At 41.3% G+C, this 27,028-nt stretch overlaps 1 protein-coding gene across 4 annotated transcripts in view; it reads left to right on the top strand.

Annotated features, from left to right (window-relative positions):
• TMEM255B (transmembrane protein 255B) overlaps positions 1–27,028 on the top strand; it is a 65,574-nt gene that overhangs the window by 25,736 nt on the left and 12,810 nt on the right. For 3 of the 4 annotated variants that reach the window (XM_039549582.1, XM_039549577.1, XM_039549591.1), the window contains 2 exons: positions 4,556–4,645; positions 24,412–24,492. In XM_039549582.1, coding sequence (XP_039405516.1) covers positions 4,556–4,645; positions 24,412–24,492 — 171 coding nt within the window. The remainder of the gene's footprint in view (positions 1–4,555; positions 4,646–24,411; positions 24,493–27,028) is intronic. The other variant, XM_039549587.1, reaches the window with a different exon arrangement.

Below are 27,028 nucleotides of genomic sequence, written 5' to 3'. Positions count from 1 at the left end.
CCTTCTCTGCCTGGAAAAGAATCCCAGAGAGGCTTGATGAACAGCACAATGCTTGGAGACATTAGGGGATGTGCAGTGCAGAAGTAGCCATTTAGCATGAGCAAAGTGAGTCTGTTAGATGTAATGTAACTTGCATCTAGTACCAAGGTGATTTTGAAAACAAAAATCCATGCATTTTTCAGTCTCTGATCTGCTTGGTCTAAATTGAGAGAGTGAGGCCTCTCACACAATATCTGGTGCTAGAAATGACTGTTATTATCTGAGACATTTTGGCTGAGGATAGGTAAGGGCTAAATTAGAATCACGAGGAAACCAGGGATGTGCCGGAACTGAGAGTCTAGCTAGCTCCCAGAAGTATTCCTCAGGGATGTTGGAAACAGCCAGAGAGGTGCCAGCCTGTGGCCAGCATGTGCTAATGCTGCAGCGCAGTGTGGTTTTCTTTGGGTCTGCTGGCAGATGTTGGCTGCAGGTCTCTCTGCATGTGACACAGCAGGGACATGTCACCAGCAGCATGTCATTCAGCACACAGCGTGCCTGGGGACCTGAGGGGCAGTGTTTGTGTGCAGTGTGTGCATGAGAGTGTGGCTGCAGCTGGGGTGGCCTCATCAAACTACCTCTTGGGTCTGGTCTGTGGCCAGCTCTTATCTCCAAAAATGTGAATTGTTGTGGAAGACTTGGTTGCCAACTCTCTGTGCCAGGTGCATTTCTGGCAGCTGAACAAGAGTCTGTGACTAGCATCCGTGGCTACTGTGTATCCCCTGCTGCCTTCACTAGTCTTGCGTGGACAGGAGGGTGACGGTGCAGGCAGTGGTGTTGTATGCCTGCTGAAGGACAGGAGGTTGTCCAAGACAGGTGAATTCTGAAAAAAAATGCATGCCTTTTCTGAAAGAAGGCAGCATGCAAGAATCTAGCAGTCCAGTCGTTCACTAGTTTTGCATTTTTAAGCGTTTTCATATTTCTGTGATACGGCTGAAGATAGATTACAGCTCTTCAGTTAATAATGGTTACAGAAGTCCCTCATTCCATGTGCTATTTTGCTCTCCCTTTTGCTAAAACCCCTCTGTTAAACAACTGCCTTTTGGGTTTGATTGTTAGGCCCACACTGAAAACACAGAGTTTTCAGTGTTTAATAAATGGTTTTATGGCTCCCTTGTAAATAACCAAATTACTGTACTCTATACAAGAACCAGGTGCAAACATGTTCTGGGGGCAATAGCTATAGACAAGCACACCAGTGGAACAGCAAGAGCAAAACTGTTTATTGAACAGCTGTTCAAATATATTCCTATAAATAATGAATAGTTGTCCTGACAAAACATAATGCTGTTGAAAATGGATATAAGATGATGTGATGGATCAGTATTTATTTTTTAAAAGTGCTATTTCTTTTACATGTCAACAAGCATTCTCTATCTTTAAATGAACTCTGTTGCTTTTCTTTCTAGACAGTCCTAGACTGTCTCCAGCAATCCCCTACTACTCAGGAAAATTAGCTTTTGAATTTACAACAGCTCTTCATTTAGTTGTCTTGGCAATTTTCAGAAGTAATTAATTTTGTGCTCAGTTTTTTGTGTTTCTCACATTCTTAATAAGCAATGAGAGTTTTAAGAGAGAATATAAATCTGTAATTTTATTTGAAGGAGGTTTTTTTGTGTTGTTCTTGTATTATTACTTCTTTTATCGTTCAAATATCTATAAGGCAATTTAAGTCATAAAAAGCTCTCAGTGTCACATTCTGCCACTTTGACATCATAATAAGTATGACTTCAGTCAGGAAATGGTATTGATTCTAAAGGGATGGCTCACTGAAGTAGTTGCTAGTAGGCATGGATAAGATCAGCAGCTCTGGCTGTAAACCTTTGACTTGCACACAACTCCTTGGAAGGGTAGGTGATCTCCAACATGACAGAGGAGTGCAAAGCCAACTCCATAGCTCCTGTCTATACTGTGATTTACTGCACCTTTATATGTGGTCCCCTAAGGCTATATGGTGAAACTGAAATGCCAGCACACTCATTAGGTGATTTAAGCTATCTCCATGAGTGGAAAATGTTGGTTTGGGGATTGTAGATCATCAATAAATTGTTCATGTGTGAAATGAAAAGCCACCTTGAGGTCAGCTTCCAGTAAGTTCAACTTGAGCTCAGGCAATTTGGAAACACCTGGCTTAGCCCACTAATTAGTTGATTGACTGCTATGACTTGAAAAACAAGATAGAGGTATCAGACAATAAGGGCTTAATCAGAACTTTTAAACACTGCTGCTTTTTCAAATAAAGAGATCAGGATCTGTAGCAAATGCAGCTGCCACAGGGCAGCACAGCCCACTGCTCTGCAGTGATAGGAGTCCACAGCCTTCTAGATCTGATGAATTGCATGCCAAGATCTTTAGACAACCAAATTCATGAGACATGACCTTCCACACTGGAGAGCTACGGGCTAGCAGAGGTTGAAGGGTGAGGCAGCCAACAGTGCTTTCCTAGGGTTTCAGCCAGATGGAGCTGGCTGCAGGGGGAATGCAGCAGGTTCCCAAGATCTGACGGTATCATCAGCCTCAGCCACGTTTGTGTGCCCCTTTTGTCCCCATGCTGAGGATTCAATTCCACAGCAATCCCTATGGCAGTGCTGATTTGCCTCTGATTGCATGAGACATGAGCTAAGGAGAGATTAAAGGAATGTGTCAGAAACCATTGTGATCCTTCTGCTTTTAAGTTGCTTGTTTTTTTGCCAATTCACCAAGAGCTCTTATCTCCAAATACGTGATGTTGCTTTGACTTATGTGTCCAAGCTGCGGGCTTATATGGCTGTAGTTTTTTACTTGTCCAATATAAATTTTTTTGAGAAAATCACCAATGCTGCATCCCCTGGAAGCTCTACTGACATTGTACTGTGCTTAACCTAGCTCAAGCTAGAGTCCATTTTTCAAGTGAGTTAGTGATGCCTTACAGATTTGTGAAAATGGGATCTAGGTAATGCAGATCTGGATTTTGTATAGGCAAAAGGATATATGAACTGTATGGATGTAATTTTGGTAATTTGTACCTGGGCATTTCAGGAGTACATGTTGTGAAGGAGCACTTAATGACTAGTAAATAACAAAAACATTCCACATTATTAACTGAATCCCTTTTCCATGTGCTCTATCAATAAAAGATGCTGTCCTGTCAGTTTTTAAGAAAATCTTTTAATCTGTTGCTGTTATTAACTATAACTTAATACTGTTGTAAATTAAAATGAACCTATTGTATAGGGTGTTTCAAAGGGTTCCTCTTGTGACTTTGCCTGAGAAGTGCCAGAGACATTACATTAAAAACATAGCCAGAGAGTGCATGTTAGGTTCACCTTATACCCTGCAGGAACCCACTCATCCAAACTCAGGATGCAGAGTCCTCAACGTCACAAAACCCTCTACTCTGGGAGATGAAGGATTGACAGCATCTCTTCCTCTTCTGATGGCATTGGGGCTAACCAGCCCAGGGGATCACCTTGCCAAGTGTACAGTTGGTCTTTCAGGACTTCATCTCACCTGGCTCACAGCACTGCACCCTTCAGGCGGGACCTCAAAATCCAGTGTCATCTCAGAAGCATGTGCCAACAGCACTCTGACTGGTCCCTGGTGGAGATGTATTCCATGTTCTTTCTAAGTCCTGTTGCACTCTCCAGAGTGAATTGGGCAGGAAACTTGCCGTGTCTGGGATTGTTCTAGCCCTGCAGTTGCTGTCAGAGCTGCAGCACAGCGAGCAGGAGCCTCAGCATGCCCAAAGTGCACAGCCTTTCACCCCGAGCCCTCCATACCACCACACTGCTTGTGCCAGACCTGTGCTCCAGCACTGCACCATCCACAATCCTGCTGAGAGAGAATTAATGAATGAAGCAGTCTGGGAGGTAGAACAAGGTCTGAAGCTATGGCTAGTAGGCTAATGAAGACAGTGTGCTGTCTGTGCTGCAGCTGGGACACTCACTGAGCTCTGCTGTGCTCTGCTGTGCCCACTCTGAGGCTGGAAACCCCAACAAGGGCAGGGACCAAGGCAGCACACCCCAGCCCTTCCACAGGTACCAGTCCTGTGAATCTCTGATTTTTTTGTGGCATAAGCTATTTGGGATGACAAAAGATTTTGAATAGTTCACAGGCTAGTTATTAACTTACTAAGGATGTCTTTATCTGTTGGTGTGAAATAATACCACATAGTAAAGCTCTAAAGATTTATGTGATCCAACGGGAACATGACTTTTTGCCATGTCCCTATGGCAAAGCTCTGCTGTTTTATTAAATAAGTTGATTTGGAAGAAATCACCTTTGAATTTAATAACTCTTGCAGCTGACCTAATTTTCTCTTGAAAGATTTAAACTTTTTCTAGTAGGCTTGGTGGTCTGTCAACTCAGCATCAAGAATTTCTGCCTTTTTACTACTGCATGAGTGTCATCCTGACACACTGATCTAAAGTGAATTACAGCAGCGGAAACCATAATTTCAGAATACTTGAAAAACTAGTGTAATTGTTTTACTTAAAGAATTTTACTGAAAACATTGCTCCATCTGTTATTCTCTTCTCAGTTGGTGGCCTCCATCGTGTTTATCAGCTTTGGTGTGGTGGCAGCCTTCTGTTGTGCAATAGTTGATGGAGTGTTCGCAGCACGGCACATAGTAAGTACAGTGATTTTGTAATCTTTCAATTTGGATTATTTATGTCATTTCTAGCAGGAAAGTATTTTCTTTTGGTTTATATTTAGCAGTATATTAGGGTTTTGATTGTTCTTGGTGGAGATTCCAAATAGAGAGGTGATATAAAATGATGTAATGAAAGGCATGCTAAAAGGTATATCTGCTTAGAAAAGGAAGGCATTTCAACCACTACCAGCATTTGTTTCCTATTGCACAAAGGCTTTGTGGGCACAGACAGTGATGAGCACCAGAAGACCTGATGGGATTTGAGTATTCCAGTTTATATGTTAGAAATGTGTTGTTTGCTGTTCTATCTTTTGTGATAGAATACCTGAAAATCAGTCTAAACCCTAGCTTTTAATTGAGCTTTGATTTCCAAAATCATCAGGAAATAAGTAGTTATACGTGTTAATAGACATTAGAGGTCAGATGTAGTATGCTAAATAATACAGCAACTGTGATGGTATATTAGCCTCTCTCTGCTATGAAATACCATGGGCCTGCTCATCTTTCTGCTTTTGTTCATTGAGGGGCAGCATAACCACACTGGCATCAGTGGAACCCTACTTGAATTTCTGTTAGCAAATACCTCAGAATAACTAGGCTTTAGATCACTTGGAACATAAAGTTATAAACTGTTTTATATTTTACTGTTATTGAAGAGGGCTTTGAACCAAACGTGGGTTTCAGAGTCACACATGTATTGCATAAGACAAGAGACATCTATTGGTATAACCAACTGAAGCGTGCAATGTGAGCATGGATAAATGCTCTGGATTGTAGGATTGATGTTTTGTGCTATACAGACCCTGCATGATGCTGAAGTGGCCTGCTTTTTCTTGGATTTACCCTGTAGCTGGTCTGGATGACACCTGGTTTAACTGTCTCTGATTAGCATAGGCCCAGGGAGCCTTTCCATGGGAGCTGCTTAAAAGAGGAGGGGAGCAAATTCCTATTTAGATTCCCTGCTCCAGAAAAATCAGTGGTTGAGCCCTGGAAAACCACTGCCACTTATCGAAATTTTGGACCTGTCCTGGAGTGGCTGAGGGAACTGGGGTTGGGAGGTTATTTATTTGAAAGGAGGTCATAGTGAGGGGAAGGTCAGTCTCTTCTGCTATGTTCCACTTGGAAGTTTGAGAAGAAATGGCCTTAAGTTGAGCCAGGGGAGATTCAGATTGGATACTGAGAGAGTGGTTAAGCATTGGAGAAAAGTTTCCCAGGAAGATGGTGGAGTCACCATTTCTGGAAGTGTTCAAGAGGTATCTGGATGTGTCACTTAGGGATATGGTGTAGCGGTGATTTAAGGTTGATGGTAGGACTGGATGATCCTGAAGGTCTCTTCCAACCTAGATGATTCTGTGATTGTGTAATTTCCCAGGAACTGGACTTACCTCTGTCCTGCTTTAATGTGATCATTAGGAAGTGTTCAGATGGCACTTGTACAGTCTTACACCTTATAACTGCAGTGCAGCTGTGCAGCCACAGCCCCCCACTGCTTGGGGGTAGACACAGCTTCTCTGAGGCAAGGTACTGTGTCAGGGGACAGTGTGTGCTCAATCTCAAGCACAGAGACAGGCGTCCCCCCTCTCTCCTTTCTAGGTGTCTTCAGTAGGAGAACACCAAGGCATAAAGTCATTGCACTCACCCAAGTAAAACACATTTTACAATCTGGGGTGCAGTTCTGTGTCTGGTTAGGTCAGTGTCTGGATATGACTGCATCCCCTATGCAGAGCTGGAGGCTGGAAGGGGCTGGTCACCATCCAGCCATTCCCCAGAGTGCTGGAGATGTACAGCCCAATAACATGATCCTGCTTCAGTCACATCATGACAGGCTTCATGGAAATCCACGTCCATTTGTTTACATTTGGGCTTAGTTTTGTGTGTCACAGCTATCTATTGCTGTCTCCTTCACCTATTGCAGAGCAAAGAAATACTAAGTAGCACCATTTGTTGGAAAACTAATTTACATCTCAGTATGATCACACTCACTTCAACTCATTCTCCTCTGCTTAATAAGGAACTTGATAGGATCAGGTGAAGTAAACGTGTACATCACCAAATTTCTCTGACTAAAACACCTGGGAAAGTCTGTAGGGTTGATAGTGTAAGTGTGCTCCCAATGTAATTTACAGGAATGGTGGGGCCTTATCAAAAGAACATGTGCCATGCAGACTACGGTGTCATTGCCACTGTGTTATGTCCTTTTTGCATCACAGCTCATTTCCTACAGGAAGAGCATCAGCACCACATTCAGTCCATTCCCTACAGGCAGTACCAGCCTTTTTCAGACCTGGGTTGTGCTGTTGCCACTTTGTCCACTGCCTTTGGGACATAACTGCTGAAGAGTTGGACTAAACTGTCCTCCAGTCAGGGAAAGGACAAATTCCTGCCATGTCATAGCAGGTGGCTAGCCTATACTAAAGCCATAAGCTTTTTGTGAGAAATGGTAGCTAAAGCCAAGCAGTCTTCAGAATGACAACAAATATAACATCCTTCACACAAATTTGAAATAAGAAATGTGTCCCCTTCTTCATTTTGCTTTTAGCTTCATTTGAGCTGGGAAGGATGTGAAGAGGACAAATCACATAATTACAGATTTTTCCTAGTATGTGCCTGCAGTGGAGTGGGGACTACCATTGTTGCACATTTTCTCCTGCTCTTATAAAACTTGTGGATAGAATAATAAAATACTTTTCTCTGTTTTATTTCCTTCCCAAGAAGGCATGAAATTGACAACATTTCTTCCAGGAAATGGATGTATTTCAGAAAAGAGATACTTAAATTATTTAAGACTTACTTTGCTTTATAGAAAGCTCTGGATCACACCATTTATAAAATTAAGAGCACTGAAGGAAATGTAGCTTGATTTAAAATAGCAGTAGCTTATTTTAAAAATACTGCAGATGTAATTCACCTTTAAAAAAAACCCAAACCAGAATCAAGTGAAATAAATCAAAGTTGAAATTAAAGTGTAGTGATGTTATTTCCGAAAAATATGGTGATTAAAGGAATTTATGTGCATTTATGTTTGCTTGAGACATTTTGTTATTTAGCAGACAAGAATAGTCCAATTGTGCTATTGGAGATCATTCTACAACCTCCTCCCACCACACCCTGCCACACCTCAGCTACACATTATTCTCTGCAGTACCTGCAACCTATTATTCATGACTGCAAGCCTTGACCATTGCCACATGATCCTTAGCTTTGCAGTTGTGCTCCAGGAAGAGCCTAAAATAGCCAGCAGCAAGAAATCCAGGTATGAAGTGAATAAATTGCCTTTTCCAACCTAGTGTATTCTGTGATTCTGTGAAGGAAAAGCTGGGTGCTATGGAAGTCAGAGTTGCTTGTCCAAGTTAAGATCTAGAATGCACACCAAACCAAGCAGTGTTACGTTGTTCCTCTCCTCTTCTGCAAAGCCACTTCTGTGTAATATAGATTTAATTTAATTTCAGCTGACCTAGTTTCTTCCTCTTGATAGTGATGGCTTAAGGAATTAATTAAAATAGAATATATCATCAGGTGCTAAGCCCTGAAATGAACCTGAGAACAAACCTAGCTGAACTAGAGGATATTAAAACACTCCTGGATTCGGATCTTCGCCCACATGGTTTAAGTGCAGCTTGTGGACTGCTGAAGTGTATCAGCTGGGTAATTACCCACTGATTTGGGAGTTTAGATACTAAACTTGAGATATTTGCCTTCTCTTTATATATGTTAACTCAAAACACTGTTCAATGAGACAGGCATTTTATGTAAACTCACTTTCTGGGAGGCACAGAGACAAGGCGATGGGAAAATGGAGTCTTTGATCTGAGGGATGCTCATGCAAATTGAGCTCTGGTTTGTAGAACTCCAAAGCTTCTCTATTAAGTAGTGTCAAGTTGTCAGCCCCGACCTAGTGCACAAATAGCTGCATTATAAATACATTCTATGTGATGAAGGTCTGCTGGTTTCTGTGGTACGAGCAGTTCCCTGGCAGAGGCGCAGAGACGCCCGCCCAGCAGTGCCCTGTGGGCTCCCAGCTGCTCCCTGAGGCCTGGGCAGAGGATGCTGGTGCTGCATGTGTGCCCTCAGGAGCTGGCAGCACCATCCGGGGCTTGCACACCCCGCGGCCGAGGATGTCAATCCTCTGCCCATCTTTGGAGCTTCTCATGCAGGTTACAGACGCTCAGGCAAGAACAGCAGCAGGGTGACTGGCGGCTTTGCCGGCCACCGCGGCATTTTACTACAGGGTGACTCCATATGCCCTTGGCATGGAACACAGGCCACAGTCTTGCACACTACAGGCCAGATGCTCTAAAAAGCCATTTGAAAATGTTCTGAGCAAGCCTGTTGGCTTTCCCTTTGAAGAAAAAACAAAATAGTTGTATTCCATGTCTAATAAAGTTGTTACCTTGACAACAGTTGGTAGAAAGCACAACTCAAAGAATAATTTCTCACTGGAATTAAGTTAGATGGATTCTCTGGAGAACAGCACTAAATGCATTTTACGTTCTCCATGTTGCCACATGAGACAAAATTACAGCTAATTACTTTTAATTCCATTTCCATCCTGCATGACTCATTAATATAATAGCATGGCATAGCATATACCATAAAAAGCATCCAAAGCAGTGTGGTCAGCTGGTCAGGGGAGGTGATTTGCCCCTCTGCTCTGCTCTGGTGAGACCCCACCTGGAGTGCTGTATCCAGCTCTGGAGTCCTCATCAATACAGAAAGGACATGGACCCCTTTGGGCAAGTCCAGAGCAGCACCACAAAGATGATCAGAGAGATGAAGCACCACTCCTGTGAAGACAGGCTGAGATAGCTGGGGTTGTTTAGCCTGGAGAGGAGAAGGGTCCATGGAAACCAGCTGGGGCCTTATAAGCCCTAAAGGGGCTTATAAGAAAGATAGAGACAAAATTTTTGGCAGGGACTGTTTTGATAGGACAAGGGGTCATGGTTTTAAACTAAAAGAGGGTCAATTTAGATTAAATATAAGGAAGAATTTTTTGCGATGAGGGTGGTAAAACACTGAAACAGGTTTCCCAGAGGGGTAGGTGGTAGGTGCCCCAGCCCTGGAAACATTCAAGGTCAGGTTGGACAGGACTCTGCAGCCTGGTCTAGTTGAAGATGCTCATTGTTACTAGATGGGCTTTAAAGGTCTCTTCCAACCCAAAGTATTCTGTGAATCTGTGAAAGGCTGTGCAGTTGTATTTTTGGTTTTTTAGTAGAGTGAGTACTAAACATTTATAACTGAAAGCTAGTGCTAGTTCAGTAGTGATTTTTATATTGAGGGTCCACCAAGGTAAAATTGTTTCATTTGTGATCTTCCTAAAGAAAAATGATTTATTTCATTTAACACAGGAAAGGTTGACAGGTAAATTGATCATGGCCTCTCTAATGTATCAGTGTAGTCAAAGGTTATCTGATAGCAAAGGGTTTTAGTCTCTTGCAAAAAACAAAGTAAATGCAGTGAGTTGAAGTCAATGCTAAAGAGATTCAAACCATGGAGCAGACATGGTTTTGACAATAATGAATTATGGAAGCAGCTTTGTCAAGGTTATGGATAGTTCTCCATCACTGAAATATTTAAATCCCAAGCTTCTTTTTGTGTAATCTTATGAAGCTTATCCAGAGGTTATGAACTTGAAGCATATGTCTTGGAATGAAATTAGCCTTTGTTATTCAGGAGGTCATTCTAGAGCAGGGTCTTCAAAGAAGGCTCCTGTGAACTATTTTTACAGTCAGGTGAAAACTCTATTACCTCTTGTTAGACCTGTCTGTGTGGTGCCAGGACCTGTTCTCTGCTGGAAAATGTTTAGGATTTGATAGATTAAAAACACTTGAAAATCATTTATCAAGATTTCTGATCTAGGTTTGCTGGTCTTCAAATCAACAGAGGAAATGCAATCTTTACATGAACATAACTGAAGTAATATCTCTACTAAAACCACTATTACTCACATACTGGATAACGTACAAAACAACCCAATGATGAATACATTCAATATATTAATATATATGAATACACATATATTGAATGTATTGGATGCATCCAGGGACTCGTCAACTAAACTGCCATCTTACTAATGTTTTCTGGTCTAGAACACAGATACAGGGTCTTTGTACCCACAAATCTGCAGTTGGATACTCCTCTGTTTCCAGACAGGTAAGTACTATGCATGCAGCCTGAATATACTGACATTACAGAGGAGCTGGTGGTATGCATTAGTTTGCCAGATATTTTGTAGTAAGAAAAATGATGGCAACCCTTTTTTATGGAGTACATCTTATGATTCCCCCTTGAGTTTGCAAAGCCTTTCACCCTGGCAGGGACAAAGCCCCCTGTTTATACAGTGCCTTTTTTTTTTTTTTGTCCCCTGAAATTCCTTTCAGGTTTAGCCAAATTGTAAATTCTTTAAAATCCCTTTTTTCTTCCCCACTGTGACTTGTTCTCCCGAGGGAAAACGGCTGGTATTGTGCCAACCAAACAGAAATGTCTAAACCATTAGGCAGCACACACACTGTGTTTGAATATCAAAGAGGAATTCACTTGCTGTGAGAAGGAAGAAGAGAGGTTCTGAATTCGTTTCCCCTCTGCCCCACTGTATAGAACAAATCCCTTCACTGCTGGCAAAACCAAGGGTTGGTCCAGGATTCCCTAGGCCCCTGACATAAACACGGGTCCATTGGCTTCCCTCTTTGAGATGTAACAGCCCAAATTGAGATCTCTCATTAATGTCATTACTTTGGTCATTCAAATTGCAGCAAGGCAGCTTTGAGGGAAGAGTTCTGTGCAGATGCAGTAAGACCATCTTACTACAATTACATGCAATAGGGAGGGAGGAAGACTGCTCTTCTGTTTTAGATTGGGAGTTTGTACTGGGAGAAAACGTTAAGGGAATGACCCACATGTTTGACTGTTTGAAAGCTAATGATTAAATGCCACTGCCATTTAATGGCATGATCCCGTTGCACATACCACAATGTCAGTGTACAACTGGGCAGAATTTTTAGCACAATGGGATAGTAGCAAATCTGGCACTTCCAGTTTCTTTGGCTCTGAAAATTAATTTATTTTCTTTTAGCTTTGCTTCTAATGTATTTAGATAGGTACAAACTCCACTGAGTACATTGTAAATCAGCTCCAGAGATAAGGAAATAGGATAGGGAAATTCTACACTGAAATTTTAGTGATATTGATAATCATATTATTAATGCAAGAAATAATATGAGATGTGAGAAAGTGAGAAGGATTTGATCCAAATTTAAAATTACACTGGTATTTTAGTTTCCATGGATTATAGTCTTCTGCATTTGTACATAGACTATAGTCTTCTGCATCTGTGTGGTTTCTATATATCCAAAAATCAGGTGAGTGACAGAGACGGCAGAATTTGTTCAGCAATGTAGAATAGCAGCTTGGGTCAGGGGAGATTTATTGTCTACTTCCATCTTTACTTCATTACTTTGCAAAGCACCAGCCATGATGGAATTTATGCAAGGCATACAAAGCAAGTTAATTACACTTTAATCCTCAGAAAGGTGGGTAACTGGGGCAAAGGGCTTGCAGTCTGTTCTGAAAAGCATAATCTACTTCACTCTGATGTGCTGCCAGCAGAAGATAATTTCCTTTATTGTTTCCTATTCTCAGAAATGTTTCTAAACTAACAACAGACATTTCTTTTCTGTGAAAAAACTGCAAAGCTTCTACACAGATATATAGAGGGAGAGAAAGTAACCACCTGCAGACTTCAGATTGCAGCAAAAATACTTCACAATTTTTTTCATTGTTTCTCAAAAGAAAAACTGTTTTCAGTTGCTCAGTGCAGAAAATAGTGGAGTTAAAAAAAAAAAAAAAGGAAAAGGCATTGTTTATTTACATGGATCTGAAGTCTTTAAATTCTACTAGAGTAAAAATTAAGGGTGTTTCAGTATGCTGCAATCTGCCCTAGCAAAAGGTTTTATTTGCTTCACCTTTAAGAAGAAACCATGATTAGTATGAATAATCGTATCATGTAGCAGGAATTTCTCTCTCTGTGGGTGGATGATTATTCAGTTGCATATAACGTCCATGGAAAGTATGTTCCCAGGTATTCAACAAAGTTTTGATAGACAATTATTTATGGCTCTGTTAAGAGCTTATTAAAGTGTATTGCATCACCACTGCTAGATTATGGAACTTCACACTTGTAATATATTTATTCAGTCTCTTATGATAAATTCCAAGGAGGTAACATAGTTAAGAATTTTTTTAGCCAAATCTGCCTAGAATTTTCTTGTGTGTATGGCTCAGTGCAGTTCTCTCCACATTCCCACCCATCAGGATATTCAGTGACTTCTTTGCCTCTGGAGCAGTGAGTGCCATGTATTTCAACATTTCTGATCCTCTGAAATGCATCTGAGCTTCAAAATGACAAGCCAGTGGAGATGGGGAGAAGCTAATTGTACCTGAGCAGTCAGGGCATTCATGAACCATTTCACTAATTGTTTAGACTATTTTACTTTTATAACTCATGTCTTTCCGTTCCTCTTGAGGCTTCTCTCATGGACTTTTTCCTCTCTTACATTTTGGGGCCCAGTCCTGCAGTCCTTCGCATTTGGATGAGCCCTGTCAGCCTGGCTGATGTGTGTCAGTGGGGGTCTCTCTGTTACAGGAATGATAGGGAGCTTTGATGGCAAATTGCTGGGCATAAACACCTGCTTTCTGTCTGTTTTCTGCTCAATACCTAACATAAAAATTTCATACATGAAGTTGTTATTACATTATTTAAAGTATAATAGGGATATGTTGTGCCATGCCCTGAAAATTAAAATCAACAGTGCAATGTTAATTAAGCCTCCAGCATTTAATTTGTAGATGTAGATATTAAAATACATATCTATTGCTCAATTAGATGTTTTTAGTGCAGCCTCTTTTCCTTCTCTTTGCTGTAAAATAAATCCAAAAGAACATTATAAATGAAACCCCTGTACATTTCAGTCAGCAGGATATTCAGTATTTCAGATGTGTAAAGGCAATGTCTTCCAAACTGACATTTTTTCCAGTAGTGTACTTAGAGATTTATATGAGATTAGCTCAGTTGGTTAAAGCATGGTGCTCATAATGCCAAGGTTTCAGGTTTGATCCCTGTGTGGGATCATTCCATTCACTTAAGAGTTGGACTTGATGATCCTTGTGAGTCCCTTCCAACTCAGAATATTCTGTGGTTCTGTGACTTCTTATGTATTCTGATGGCATTAAGGCAAAAGGAAGGAGATGGAGCAGTTTTTCATGTATTTGAGTTACATTACCAGAAACAGAATAAACAGTTCTTGCATTCTTGTGGAAACGTTAATTACTCACATGGCACAACATCATTACAATCAAGACAGAGCAATCAGTTCATATAACAAACCCTATAATCAAAGTAATGTAATCAATGCAAGTAATCAACTATAATAAGCAATTAAATACCTAACTGCATCAAGCAATAACTAAAATTATAGCCTTGAATAGTATCAGCTAATTGCATCATTAGAAACTTGTGTAAAAGCCAGTGGTAAGTCTAAGTTTTTAACTACACAACATAGCTATTGCAGGTATTGTGGGAAGGTCTGTAGCCTCACCCTGAGAGACGTTAGTAGCAAGACTTGACTAAAGAAAAGCAGACCTATTCCTGTGCCTTGGATTTGTATTGGCTTGGATTTACTGTATTAAGGCAGGAGTAGGCTTCCTCACTGGAGCCTTGTGTGGCCTTATCCCCAGAGCAGCCAGAGCAGCAGCCCCAAGCAGACAGGCACTATGTCACTCAGCAGCTCTGCACACACATCTTTCCTTCTTGCCACCACCTGAGCCTGCATCAGCTAAAGGCACTGGAGCCACTGAACCTCCTTGGGAATGTGCAGGGGAGTCAGTTCTCATTTCTTCTGCCTGTTCCACTGCACTCCATCTGCTTGTGAAGGCTGATGGGCCTTTCCTCCCACCTTCGTGCCACAGAGAGTGTGGCCAAAAGTCACTGGGAGAAAATCACCTGTTTGAAGAGGACTTAATCTCTTCTAATCGATCTATATCCATCTGAGCACAGACCTGTCAGTCCACATCAGAAAGTGACCATTGTCCAGCAATGTGGCAGCTCCAGCATCTGGAGGCTTCTCATTTGAGTGTAGCGGTACTACAAGACCACAAACCTCAGCAAAACAGAGTAAGACTGAGGCTACCACTGCAAAGTGTGTGTTTTTCAGCCATGACAGTGTACAGGTACTGTGAATATTTACTGGTTTGAAAGACCTGAAATGAATATCTAGTGCTACCAAGCATTAAGAGAAGAGGATTCTGTAGGATCTAGTCTTTCCGATTAAATAGAAATCCTAAAAAGAGCCTCTGGAAAGCACAATGGGAAGTAAATCTAGTTTGTGAGAGTAAAGGTTTTAAGCCCTACCAGCTGCTTTTCCTGTTTTCAGAACTGAAAATAGGAAATAGTTGGGTTATTTCAGAAATAGCAGACAAGATAGGCAGGGTCTCTAGGCTGCAGTGCAGCATTTCTGGAAGAAGATTAGCTCTTAAATTCATGCAAGGCAGATGTAGAAGCGCAAGAAAGGGTAAGTGCTGTCTGCAGACTGCGGTGGAATTGCTCTCATGGCATGACCTCACCCAGAGAATGTAACCAGATACTGTGGCGGCTGCCTCTGAAGTGCTTAAACAACACTGGGAATGTATTAATTGTATTATTTGCACCAGGGGATCACTAATGTGCTGTAGTTACAGTAGCAGTATGGCATGGACAGAAGCATGTCTCTGTCTCACTCTGCATTGCTTTGAAGGGTTTGATCAACTGTACATTTGGGAACCCTTGACTCTTAAGGCAAGGGCAATATATGTAGAAACTGAATTAAACACTAGCCAGGTCTGCACCTTAGGCAAAGAGAACATGTGAAAACCTAATTCTAGGGCTTAAAGTTTCTTAATATACCTCACTAATTATTGGATAAATTTTGACAAAAATAGCAAAAAAATTGAAAATATTCTATTCCTGATGGTCTGATCCACTGCAGCCCTTGGCAGTAGCATAACCTTGGGGCTGGGCTGCTGCACTCACACAGGACTGTGGGAGTCCAGAAATGGTTCACTTTTATTAGCACTCACCCTCCCAAATCCCAGCCAGCATGCACTATGCACACCATGACAGCCTAGGACTTTCCATGTTGATAGTCAAGGTGATGCCATCAAGAGGACAAAACATTAGAAAAAGTAGGAAACAATCACTAGTATCACAGGGGAGGAAAATGGCTGAAATGCAGAAATGGAAAGGCTTGGAAGCCCACCTGATGAAGTGAAACTGAACTGACACATTTGGATTCAAAAGCTGATTATGAGCTTGGTGACTATGAGATAAAAGTTGTTAATAATTCTAGAAAAAACTGTCTTGGTGCATGGTCAAAATGTGAAGTAGGTAAGGATTATCATAGAATGGTAGAATTATTTAGGTTGGAAAAGACCTGTAAGATGATCAAGTTCAACAAAAACTTAACACTGCCAAGTCCAGTAGGACATTTAATTTTCTTCCCATAACTGCCCTTTCCCAACTTCCTTAATTTAAAATAAAAAAAAAATTGTTTGTTTGTTTTTGTTTTACAATGCCTGTCTTTCAGTCATCTCTCCATAATGTCCAGGGCTTTATTTTCTAGCACCTGGACTTGCAGAGTCACAGTGGTTTTAAACCTGAGGTTTTGTAGCAACCACAGCATTCCAGATAGCTGCCAGCCAAATGCTTACAGCCAATTTATTATGTGGGTTGAATTTCTTAGTGCGTAAGAGAGATGGAGATGCAATGGCAGCCTCCTTAGAATCCCTAGCACTGACTGAAAGAGCACATCCTGGCAAAAGCCAGGGGCTGATGCCTGGCACTCCCATAAGAGCAGTCCCAGATATTGAAGGGGGAGAAGAGAAGCCCACTGAGCCCAGTGGTGGTGGTGGGCAGCCCCAGGACAATGGCCTGTCCAAGGAAGCAACATTTCCTGTGGGAGAAAATGATGTGTCCTGCCCAGAGGCTCCTGCCACACAGTGAGCAGTGACCCCTCTCTTCCTCTCTGTCCAGCTGCTGTCTGAAATACAGAGGTTTGAAAATAATGGCATTAGTTACAGAAATAAATTTCAATGAGGCATATGAGGAATGCTATGTTAATAATTATATGTAAGCAAATCGTTTACAAAACAAACTATATGTAACTATATGTATACAAAAATTTAACATCTCATTAATTATGTGTAAGGCATTCTGTTGGACTACCAGAAAGTTACAGATTCTTTAACAACACACAAGAAGATACAGGTCTTCAGGAAACCAGGCATTTTAAAATTGTTATTTTACTTAGTTTTCTGGCAGTTGATGTGGGTTCAATAATTGGAAATATGGACTTGGAGATTTCAGGGGGTATTGATTCTTCTTTTTCCATATAACAGTGAAATTCTTCAAGATAAATTGTTTTCTGAAAGCTGTTTCTGCTTCAGAAATTATAAACTGAAAACTGAATTGTAGGTTTATCTGCCAGTGAGTAAAAGCCCAAAACCGTTCTCAAAAAAATCCACCCTTGTTTCTGATTCTAGAGGGTATGGTCATGTACTCTGTGTGGGAGTTGCAAGGCTGGGGAGCAAACTGAGGTATAAAATGTTTTGTTCCTTGAAGCTGACACCCCCCCACTGCAGTATTGGTAATACTGACCTTGGACTCAGAAGTTCCTAATACCCAACTGGCCAGAGCCAATATGGAAACTGTTCATAATTTTTTTTTAAATGGGCATTTTTCATTTGTTTATGATCGAAAGCACAAAGATGTTTGTATTAATCACTCCTGTGAATCCCTGCAATCTTCTAGCAGTCTTCCTCAGGAGACACCCATCTCATTGGGAGTGTTGTTGAAAAAGATGGAGAAACAGCCCTTGGTCAGAGAGAGACAGGAATTACAAAAGACCTGTAGCATTTCCTCTCGTTGTTTGTACAGGGTAGGATCCAACCAACTCTAGCTTGGGCCCCCAGACAGTGATCCAGTCTGCCTGCTTTCCCAGGCTCCTAATATGTTGGGCCCTTCTTTGAGGAGATTCTTTTATCTTTGGTCTGAAAGCTCTCAGGTTTTTATGCTCCCATGTGCCATGTGCTCTCAGCCAGTGTGGAGCACAGATACCTGTGCTCCATCTAGCCCTCCAGAGGAGCATAAAAGCTAGTTGCTAATAACTTCTATTTGTTCATATTTGCATGCCTGTTTTCAGAAAGTTAGCAGAGAGTGTGATCTTGAAGGGAGTTATAATCTCCAGAACACCCAGCTGTTGTCACAAGGCTGAGCTGGCACTGAAGGGTGATGTTTCAGTTTGTTTTTAGGATTAAACTTGAAAAATTTTGGCAGCTATCCCTCTCCTATTCATTGCTAGCTTTGCTGTAGATGAAAACAACTGAAAACAGAAAATTAAAACTTGATGCTAATGAGACACCAAAAACATTATTCTGGTTTTGGACTCCTCAGTTTTATCTATATTCATCTTTTACATGTGACCAGGACAGTTCCATGCTCCCCAGGCCAGCTGGCACGGTAAAGCCCACGTCCTCACTCTCAAAGTCTCTTGGAATGTAAATGGCAATGTCCAAATTACTTACTGGGAATGGTTCTTGGCCCATAATAGTTTACAAATCATGCCCAGAAATTATTTTGGAAGAGTGAGAGTTTGCCCAGGCCAAAGCCATCACCAACACAGTTCGAACAATTTAATGGGCTTGATGCTCGAGTTTCAGCCCTGGAAACATTCCCTGGCACTGATTAATCTACACCTCTATCAATGCAGCTATGGAAGCTAAGAGTAAATAAATACTGTAACTGCAAAAAATAGCCCTCACTATATAATTATTTCAAAAAATTATTAGTCATGTTTTGTAAAGTATGGTGTACATTTCATTCAATAAAGTTTAAGCTATATCTCCGTTTTCTGAAAGTGAGCTTACACATAATAGAAACAGAATTTTCCCTATGTTATCCAAAATATATCTGTTCTCCAAGGAAACAAAAACGGGCATAGAAGAAACTTCTTTCTGTACCTCAGTTAAGAGCCCTTCAACTTCCTCACAGACATTCACCAAAGATACTGTTAAAAGAATACTTTCCTTACACAAAAAACGTACTGCAATGCTCCCACCATCAAAGAGAATGTGGGGTTTCTATTGTATGCTCTTAAAATAAAGAAATCAGCCAAACCAAAACCCTCTGTATTTGGACCAAGTCTTCTCTTCCTTGGCATAAAGCCTTCACTCTTGTCCGTCTGTCACTCTCAGGTTTTAATACACATACTGGAAAACTATTGAAATAAAAAATTCAAGAAGAGGGAAAGCTAGAGCTTGCCTTGTAGGGTGCAAGGCTGAGCAGTTCTGATTTGTCTCAAATTAAAGGGAAGTACTGGGTGTCCTGGTTTTTTTTTGGGTGGTGGGGGGGATTTTTTGGCAAATTAGAAAATTTTCTAAACTTAGCTTGATGGCATTCTGGCTGTACCTGCCCAGTATACACAAACTCAGTCATACATAATTAGCTAAGAAATCATCTTTTCCAGTGCTCAGAAGGATTGAATAAAACTTGTCCATTTTTCCTTTGCACCAATAAATAAACAAACCCAAGCAGAAAACTACATTTTTGTAGTTTTCCTCTTTTTACCAGCCTACATATTTTGTCCTCTGCATGTATCAACAGAGCTCTAACCAACAGAACTTTCCCACCTGCCCGTTTCCACTCAAAGGGACTTACTCGAAGCAGAGAAAGGGAATGCATTTTATATTATATATTAATATTTTAATGAATTAATATTACACCTTAATGGGAGGTATTACATAGCTCTGTTTCAATAAAAGTGGTTGAGGAAGTTCCTGGTATCAAAGGATATTAAATTAGTTAAAAAGAATATTGCTGCTATATACTTTAGAATTACTCTTAATAGATGAAATGTATATATATACATACACACATATATATAGTATGTAAAACTAGCTCTGTCTCAACCAGTATTGCTATAAGCAGTAGAATCAAGAAGAATCAAGGACTGGTAAGTACATACTATATTCATATACAATCTGTTGTGAGCAATATGAAGTATTTTAAGACCTGTCTGTCAGGAATATTTTTATAGCTTTAAAGTATGTCTCATTTGCCTTTGGTATTAGAGACTCCTGTAAAGTCCAGCAGGTTCTTATGTGGTGTGACGTACTGTTGGATAACTTTTAAACTCTTTTTAATATCTGTGTGGTGCCTTATTCATATAAACACCTTAGCAGACAGACAGACTAGACCACCTCTGTGACAGGAAAATGGAAGCTTTTACCGATGCAACTTCTTGGCATCCCCAGAGTACCTTTACTTAAAAGCTGTGTGCTTTAGGTGTTAAATTTTGTGTGTGTCTGGACAAGGCCAATGTTATCTAATCTTTGTTATTTTTGTACATTTGATCATCACTCATTTATTTTGATTGCACATAGGGATGCATTTAGAGAACAGACTGAATGCAGAAGGCTGGCTGTACTAGTGTAGCAGGCTTGCTGTTCAAAATTAGGTGCATGAGGGAAGGTATTTGCTTGCCTTGATTGTGCATGCAAATGTAATAACTGTATTCACTGTGGTCGCTTCCACGTCACAGCTCTGACCTTTTTTCTGCACAGCAATATCAAGCCATAATAGCTGGTATGGATTAATCAATCACCTCTCTCCCAAGGGAGCAGTGCTGCTTCCAGTCACAAGCACACTTGGATGAAAAGTGTGCTTGTCTTCTCCACCAAAGACCAAACCAATAAAAGGACCAGTTTATTTTTTAAGAGGAAGAAGGTATAAGAGGTAGAAAAACTGTGTAAGCCAAGAGATGAGGGCCAAAAGTGAGGGTCTTCCTATACTTGATGGAGGCAGATTAGACAGCTCTCTCACTGCCTTTAAGAGATGCCTTACAGAGGTGTCTGAGGGGAGTATCTTAGCATTCAGGATCAGACTCAGCCTCATAGTGTGGTGTGGTGATATCACTCATCAGCAACCTGTAGTAAGGATATGAATGCCCAGAAGGTAAGCCCAGGGAGCATCTGTCTCCAGGCACTAAAGTATATCTGCTAAACTCGTAACCTATGTCAGTTTGAGAGAACTTGTTAGTGTGCTCATACCCTGACATAGACTCTGACCTTCTTCACAGAATCAGAAGATTGCTGAGACTGGGCAGAACCTCTGGAGATTTCTAATCCAACCACCTGTCAGTGTCAGCTAGTACAGGTGGCTCAGAACAGTGTCCAGACTGAGTATCTCCAAGGCTGGAGACTCCACAACCACTCTGGGAAACCTGTTCCAATGTTTAATCACCCATAGAATAAAAAAGGTTTCTTCTTATGTTTAAATGGAAATTCCTGTATTTCAGTTTGTGCCCACTGCATCTTGTAATTTTTCTGGACACTACTGAGAGAAATGTGGCTCCATCTTCACTTCCCCATCAAGTATTGATCCATATCAGTAAGGTACATGGGAACCTTCTGTTTTCCAGGCTGAACAATCCCAGCTCTGCTTCTCTTATCACAGATACTAAAGTTTGTTAATTCACAGACCATGTCCATGGTCTCTCTCATACTGGGGAGTCCAGCACTTTACCCAGTATTCCAGATATGTCTCACCAGTGTTGAGGAAGGATCACCTTCCTGGGCCTATTGGTAATGCAGTCAAGGATACTGCTGGCTTTTCCTGCCACAAGGACACATTGCTGGTTCATGTTTAACTTGTTATCCACCAGGACCCTCAGGTCCTTCTCTGTAAAGGCGCTCTCCAGACAGTCAGGCTCCAGTCTTTTCTGGTGCATGGGATTATTCCTCCACAGGTGCAGGATTTGACATTTCCCTGTACTGAACTTGTTGAGGTTCCTGTGGGCCATTTCTCCAGCCCAGGTCCTTCTGAACAATAACACGGGTCTCTGGTGTTTCAGCCACTCATCCCAGTTTTGTATCATCTGCTAGCTAGCAGAGGGTGTACTCTACCCATCCAGTTCAGTAATTAAGATGTTACACAATATTGTCCCTAGTATTAACCCCTGGGGTAGACAACTATTAAGTCACCTCCAGATGGACTTCATGTCACTACTCCCAACACTATGACCTCAGAAGTTCTGCCAACTTTCAGTCCACCTCACTCTCCATTTATTTAGCCCATATTTCATCAGCTTGTCTGTGAGAATGAGAGACTGCCAGAGCGATTAGTGAAGATAAAGATCAGAAGCAGGTGAGCAAGGAGCTCCACTCATCCACCAAGCCAGTCACATCCTTGAAGAAGGTTAAATCCATGCTGACTACTCCAAATCACCTTCATGTCCTTGAGATGTTTGTAAATTGCTTCCAAGATTATTTGCTCCATCCCTTCCCACCAGTGTGTAGTTCCCTTGATTCTCTTCCTTGTCATCCTTGAAGATAGGATGTATCTCCATTCTGTTTAAATGTTCTTTAAACTGATCCCCCTTCAGCAAGGGTAATCCTTTCTTGTGCCAGATTTTCCCACTGGTCTGCACAGTAGAGCAAGGCAAAGAAGGCACTGAATACCTTGACCATTACCATGTGTTTGTACCATGTTGCCTGCCTTACTCAGTAATGTGCACGTATTTTTCTGATCTCTCTTTTGCTGCTAATATGCTCATAGAAGCCCTTCTTCTAGCCCTTTGCAACCTTTGATGGATTGAATTCCAGGAAAGCTTTGGCTTTCCTAACCTCTCCATGCATGCTCATATCATTTACCTATTTTCCTCCCTGGTGATTTCCCCCTTATCACACTTCTCATAGACTTCCTTTTCATGCCTGAGTTACATCTGGAGCTCCTTGTTTATCCACAGAGGCCTCATGCTGCCTTTGCTTGATTTTCTGCTGGTTGGGATGAATTGTTTCTCAGTTAGGAGGTGGTGAACCTTGAATATCAACCCACTTTCCTGGACCTCATTGCTTTCCAGTACTGTATTCCATAGGATTCTTCCAAACGTATCACTGAATAAGCCAAAGTCTCCTTTCTTCGAGCCCAGAGTTGGGATCCTGCTCCATCCTCTCCAGATTCTGAACCCCACCATATCATTAGGGGCAAAGCTGCCCCTGACCTTCACATCCCTGACCAATCTTTCCTTGTTTGTAACGATGAAGTCCACCAGAGCTACTCTACTTGTCAGCTCCTTGTTCTGGCAGAGAAACTGCAATCTTCTTAGACCTCCCAACCAGAACTGTCCCTGGAAGTCATGGCTGAAGGCTAATGCTTTCCCAGGACTGTGGAAGAATGTTGACCTAGTTCAAGATATGGCATGCTGTTCATGTGGTATTTGCTTTTCCTCTAGAGAAAAAGAGTTACTGAAGCATTTTTTATTACACTTGTGTAGTATAAATAAATTTTTTTGGATGCAGGAAGCTAACCTTTCTCTAACCCTTGAGAGCTGATGTTCAAACTTGCTTAAGTTTGCTGGAGTAATCAGAAAGGCAAACAAGCTGACGGAGGAGCTTTATTCATTGATCTGTCTGCATTCCTGCCTAGCTCTGCAATTTGACTAATTATGCATTTTGGATCAGCAGATCTATACAGTTCACACTTCATTATCCAACAAGCAGAGAATACTCTGCTTGTGATGTGAAGTAGTGCAGATCTTTCTGCAATTTCTAGGTTATTCCTGGATGGATCTTAAAGCTTTAAAATGCAGTGAAAGTTAATCAGTGAAGATTTCTGCTAACAACTTAAATAGTCCTTTGCTTGTAAGTTGGCATGGAAAGAGGGGATGGCAGATAGTGGGTTTGCATCTTCTGTCTCGTATCTGGTCTGACTGACATACTGAGGAGCAATGAGCACTTGAATGCTTTTGAAGGCACAGATCAGGACTAGATAAGTGATGGGAAGTTGAAAAATTCTTCTTTTTTTTGCAAACTTAAGAAATTCCAACACTGCTTTGGTATAGACATTGGATCACAGGGGACTCATGTTGTCAAATCCTCCCAAAACAAATATGGTCTAGTCCTGAAACTGACTGAGGTATGCACCCTCCAGCTTTCAAAGTGGCTGTTTGCCAAGGTCAGAAGCACACATTTTCCATCTGGCCAAGGATATTTCATTGTGTTCTTCCTTTATATCAGTTTGTGGGAACTGTAACAAGCAAAATATGAAATATGAGCAGTGAATGCATCTTTTGCAATAGCATAAATGGAAAATAAGGCAAAACCAAACAATGTAAATTGCTTTCTCTTTCTGCCTTAATTTCTTCATTATTCTTTGTTTTGCTTCTGGGGTTTGAAGTGTGTATTGTAAGTGGAATATTCAAACTCTTATATATTTTACTTTGTTCTCACCATGAATGTTGTTGAAATTCTTTAAAAACAAAGTCCCATATCTTGAAAACAACCTGCAAAGTAAATCTTGGTGCTAGATAAGAGACTGTACCAGAAAAAAGAGTGACTGGACCATTCTCATAGAGCAGTACTATTTAGCATCAAGTGTGGTTAAATGACATCAGGTGGTTAAATGCCAGGGGTGATGTCTTTTAGAGAAAAATAAATGATACTCACATAGCTTAGTGGTGGAGTGAGGATGGAAAATGTAGCCCTGAGGAGAGCCATTCCAGAAAGAAAGCCAACACGGGGGGTGTGAGCTGTTTACCCAAGTGACTGCACTAGCTTCAGCTCCACAGAGCTGTAAACATTAGGCATGGGGAGATGGGACATGGTGCCTTCCACTTCCTCCAAACCAATCCCTTTTTTTTTGGCTGTTTTTCTCTTCACAGGAACCCAGACCTTTGTATAACAAAAGATGCCAGTTTTATTCAAGTGGAATAGGATTCCTCTATGATGCCTACCAGACTGAGGTAAACAAACTCACCTCATCATGTGTTCATTTCTGCTGTGCTGGGGAGGAGTGAGGGAGATGTTTGAGAGCATGTCTGTGCATGTAAGTCATGGGTAGACAGAAACCCCACTGTTTTTCTCCCACAAGTGACTCCCTGCTTGTCCAAGCCTCTGATCGTTGCAAATCACTACAATCAGTGAGGTTTTGAGTCATCATCAGTGTTTGAATCCAGTACATTACTCTGGGAATGGAATGATTCCTAGTCCATCTATGCTGTATAATAACTGTCTGGAATGTGTTTGTCACACTGGCATCTTCCTCTAAGAAGGTCTTTGTAGACTCCGAGTGGAATAGGAAATACCTAAATTAATCCATTTTTATCATCCAGAAGACTTCAAATCTCTGTATTTATCCAGCAAAGGCCAAGAACATCAGTGGTTTTAAATGCAGCTTTTTCATTATCTCAATGACATTAACATGGTCAGAAAAGTTCCCATATCCAAATGGCTAACCTCCTGAGAAGTCCAGATTTAGTTTCTTTTCCTATTTTATTACTGTGGTAAATTGGTGGGAGTGAATAGAAAAGCAAAATGGAGAACAGCTGAACAGTGGTATAACTTTCAAGAAGCCAGTTGTTCTCTATCACCATTCCTGGCACGGCTAAGAAAAGGTGTATGGGGAATGTTACCACTGATATTTCTAGAAAGCTTAGCGAAGTATACTACCAGGTTAAGCACTACTTAAATCTTGCTGCTAGGGCACCCTGTTGTTGATTTCAGAAAATGTATGACAAAAATATTTCACTGATCTGCTCATGTAAAGGCCTACCTAGACAAACTTATGAAGTCTGACAACACCCTTTCCTGTCAGTTTTACTCCATCCTTTTCTACAGTGTGCATGCACACTCAGACACAGACATGGCCTGAGAAACGCTTCTGGTTCCTGTAATAAGCATGTGGTTGGCGTCACACTGACCACAACTCCTTCCAGGTGACCCCAGCCTCAGGCTTCTGGCCAGATGGTTTTCCACAGCTCTGCTGATTCTCGGAATGTCTAAACTTGGGCCACCCAGAACTCCTTCCTTTATTCTGGAAAAAACACAACCCCCATATCTGTTAAAAGTGTAGGTAGTTTCTAATAACATTCTTGTCTGGTTGTTCACTGATTTAGAGTCAGCATATGCTAATTCAGAGTTAAGGATCCGTGGCATTTATACTTGGTTTTTGCTTTTCCAAAGGTAGCCAGGTAGTGAGCAGAGGACATGCTCTGCATGCCAGGCAAACACTTAACTAGGAAAGCAGATTGTTTATGGAGTGCAAGTTTCCTTTTGATTGACATTTCTCACCTGTAAGTGGTCTCCAGCTCATTTGGTCTGCCTGTTTCAGTTCTCTTTGCTCAAAGCAGAAAGAATTTGATTTTCTTGCAATTACCATGAGATGAGAACGTATCTTCAATTGGTGCTAAGGAGATAATCAATCAGAAACATCCAGGACATGAAAAAGCTAAGTGTCTGGTCACTGAAATGAAATAATAGGTCTTGACATGCAGAACACCCACAAATGGCCTGTTTCCACCACCCTTGCTCACACCACACACTAATTTGTTTATTTTGGTTTGTTCACTGTTCTCCTAAAAAGGAGTGTCTTGTTCTGGGCATGTTTTAAAAGTGCGGTGATAAAAATAGATAACTATAGTAACTTCCTTGGCCAATAATATGTGTCTTGTAGAGTAGAAGCAGCTAAAAATGTGTTTTAAGATCATGCTGATCTCCCTGTTTTGTACTTCTAGCCTTCTACATTAAAAGGGGCAGACTGGCCTTATTATTGCTTGGAGAGGGAAAAACTACTTTTATTTCCTATCAGAAGTGGTCCCCAAACCATGCATCAGAACAAACCACTTTTTAGTAACCCATTCCATCCTATAAAGCCCTCCTATCCCAACTGTGCATGCGTAACGGGAATTTTAACTCTGCAGGTCCTAGGCCATTTTCACTGCATTCAGGAGATCGAAACCAAAGTCTGAAGATCCACTGAATGCAAAAGCATAGGGCATCCCACAAATGGCTGTGGTAACACAACTGTGCTCCAGGATTGGTTTTCAATCTGCTTTGAGAAGTGCTCCTTTCCTGCAGTAAGCTGCAGCTCAGGCTGAGGACAGCTGGACTTCAGGCCAACCAAGCCCTTAGGTTACATTCCAGTAAGTTCAGATACAATAGAGCAATGGTGATGAAACAAGGTTCTGTCTCAGGATGAGATGCCCTTGTGACAAATGGGATGTGTTTGTATCAAGCTGTGAGCTCCATTTCCAGATTGCAACCTAGACTGAGACTGTCCTTTTATAATCTAACTTCCATTTTGGGATAGAAGAGCTGATTTGTATGAGGCACTAACCACAGATACAGCCTTGTCCTGAGCAGCAAAGAAATCCCAAGGAATCATTCTAACATTAGTTTTGGCACCCGTCTTCCACTGCTCAATCAAATCCTGCTAAGGACAAGTGCAGCAAGTCTGAGACCAGCTGCAAGATGAACTTTCTCTGGTGCTGGGTGTGTGTG

Source organism: Corvus cornix, chromosome 1, assembly GCF_000738735.6.
Source record: "Corvus cornix cornix isolate S_Up_H32 chromosome 1, ASM73873v5, whole genome shotgun sequence".
Lineage (NCBI taxonomy): Eukaryota > Metazoa > Chordata > Aves > Passeriformes > Corvidae > Corvus > Corvus cornix.
This window is presented reverse-complemented; position numbering and strand designations above follow the sequence as displayed.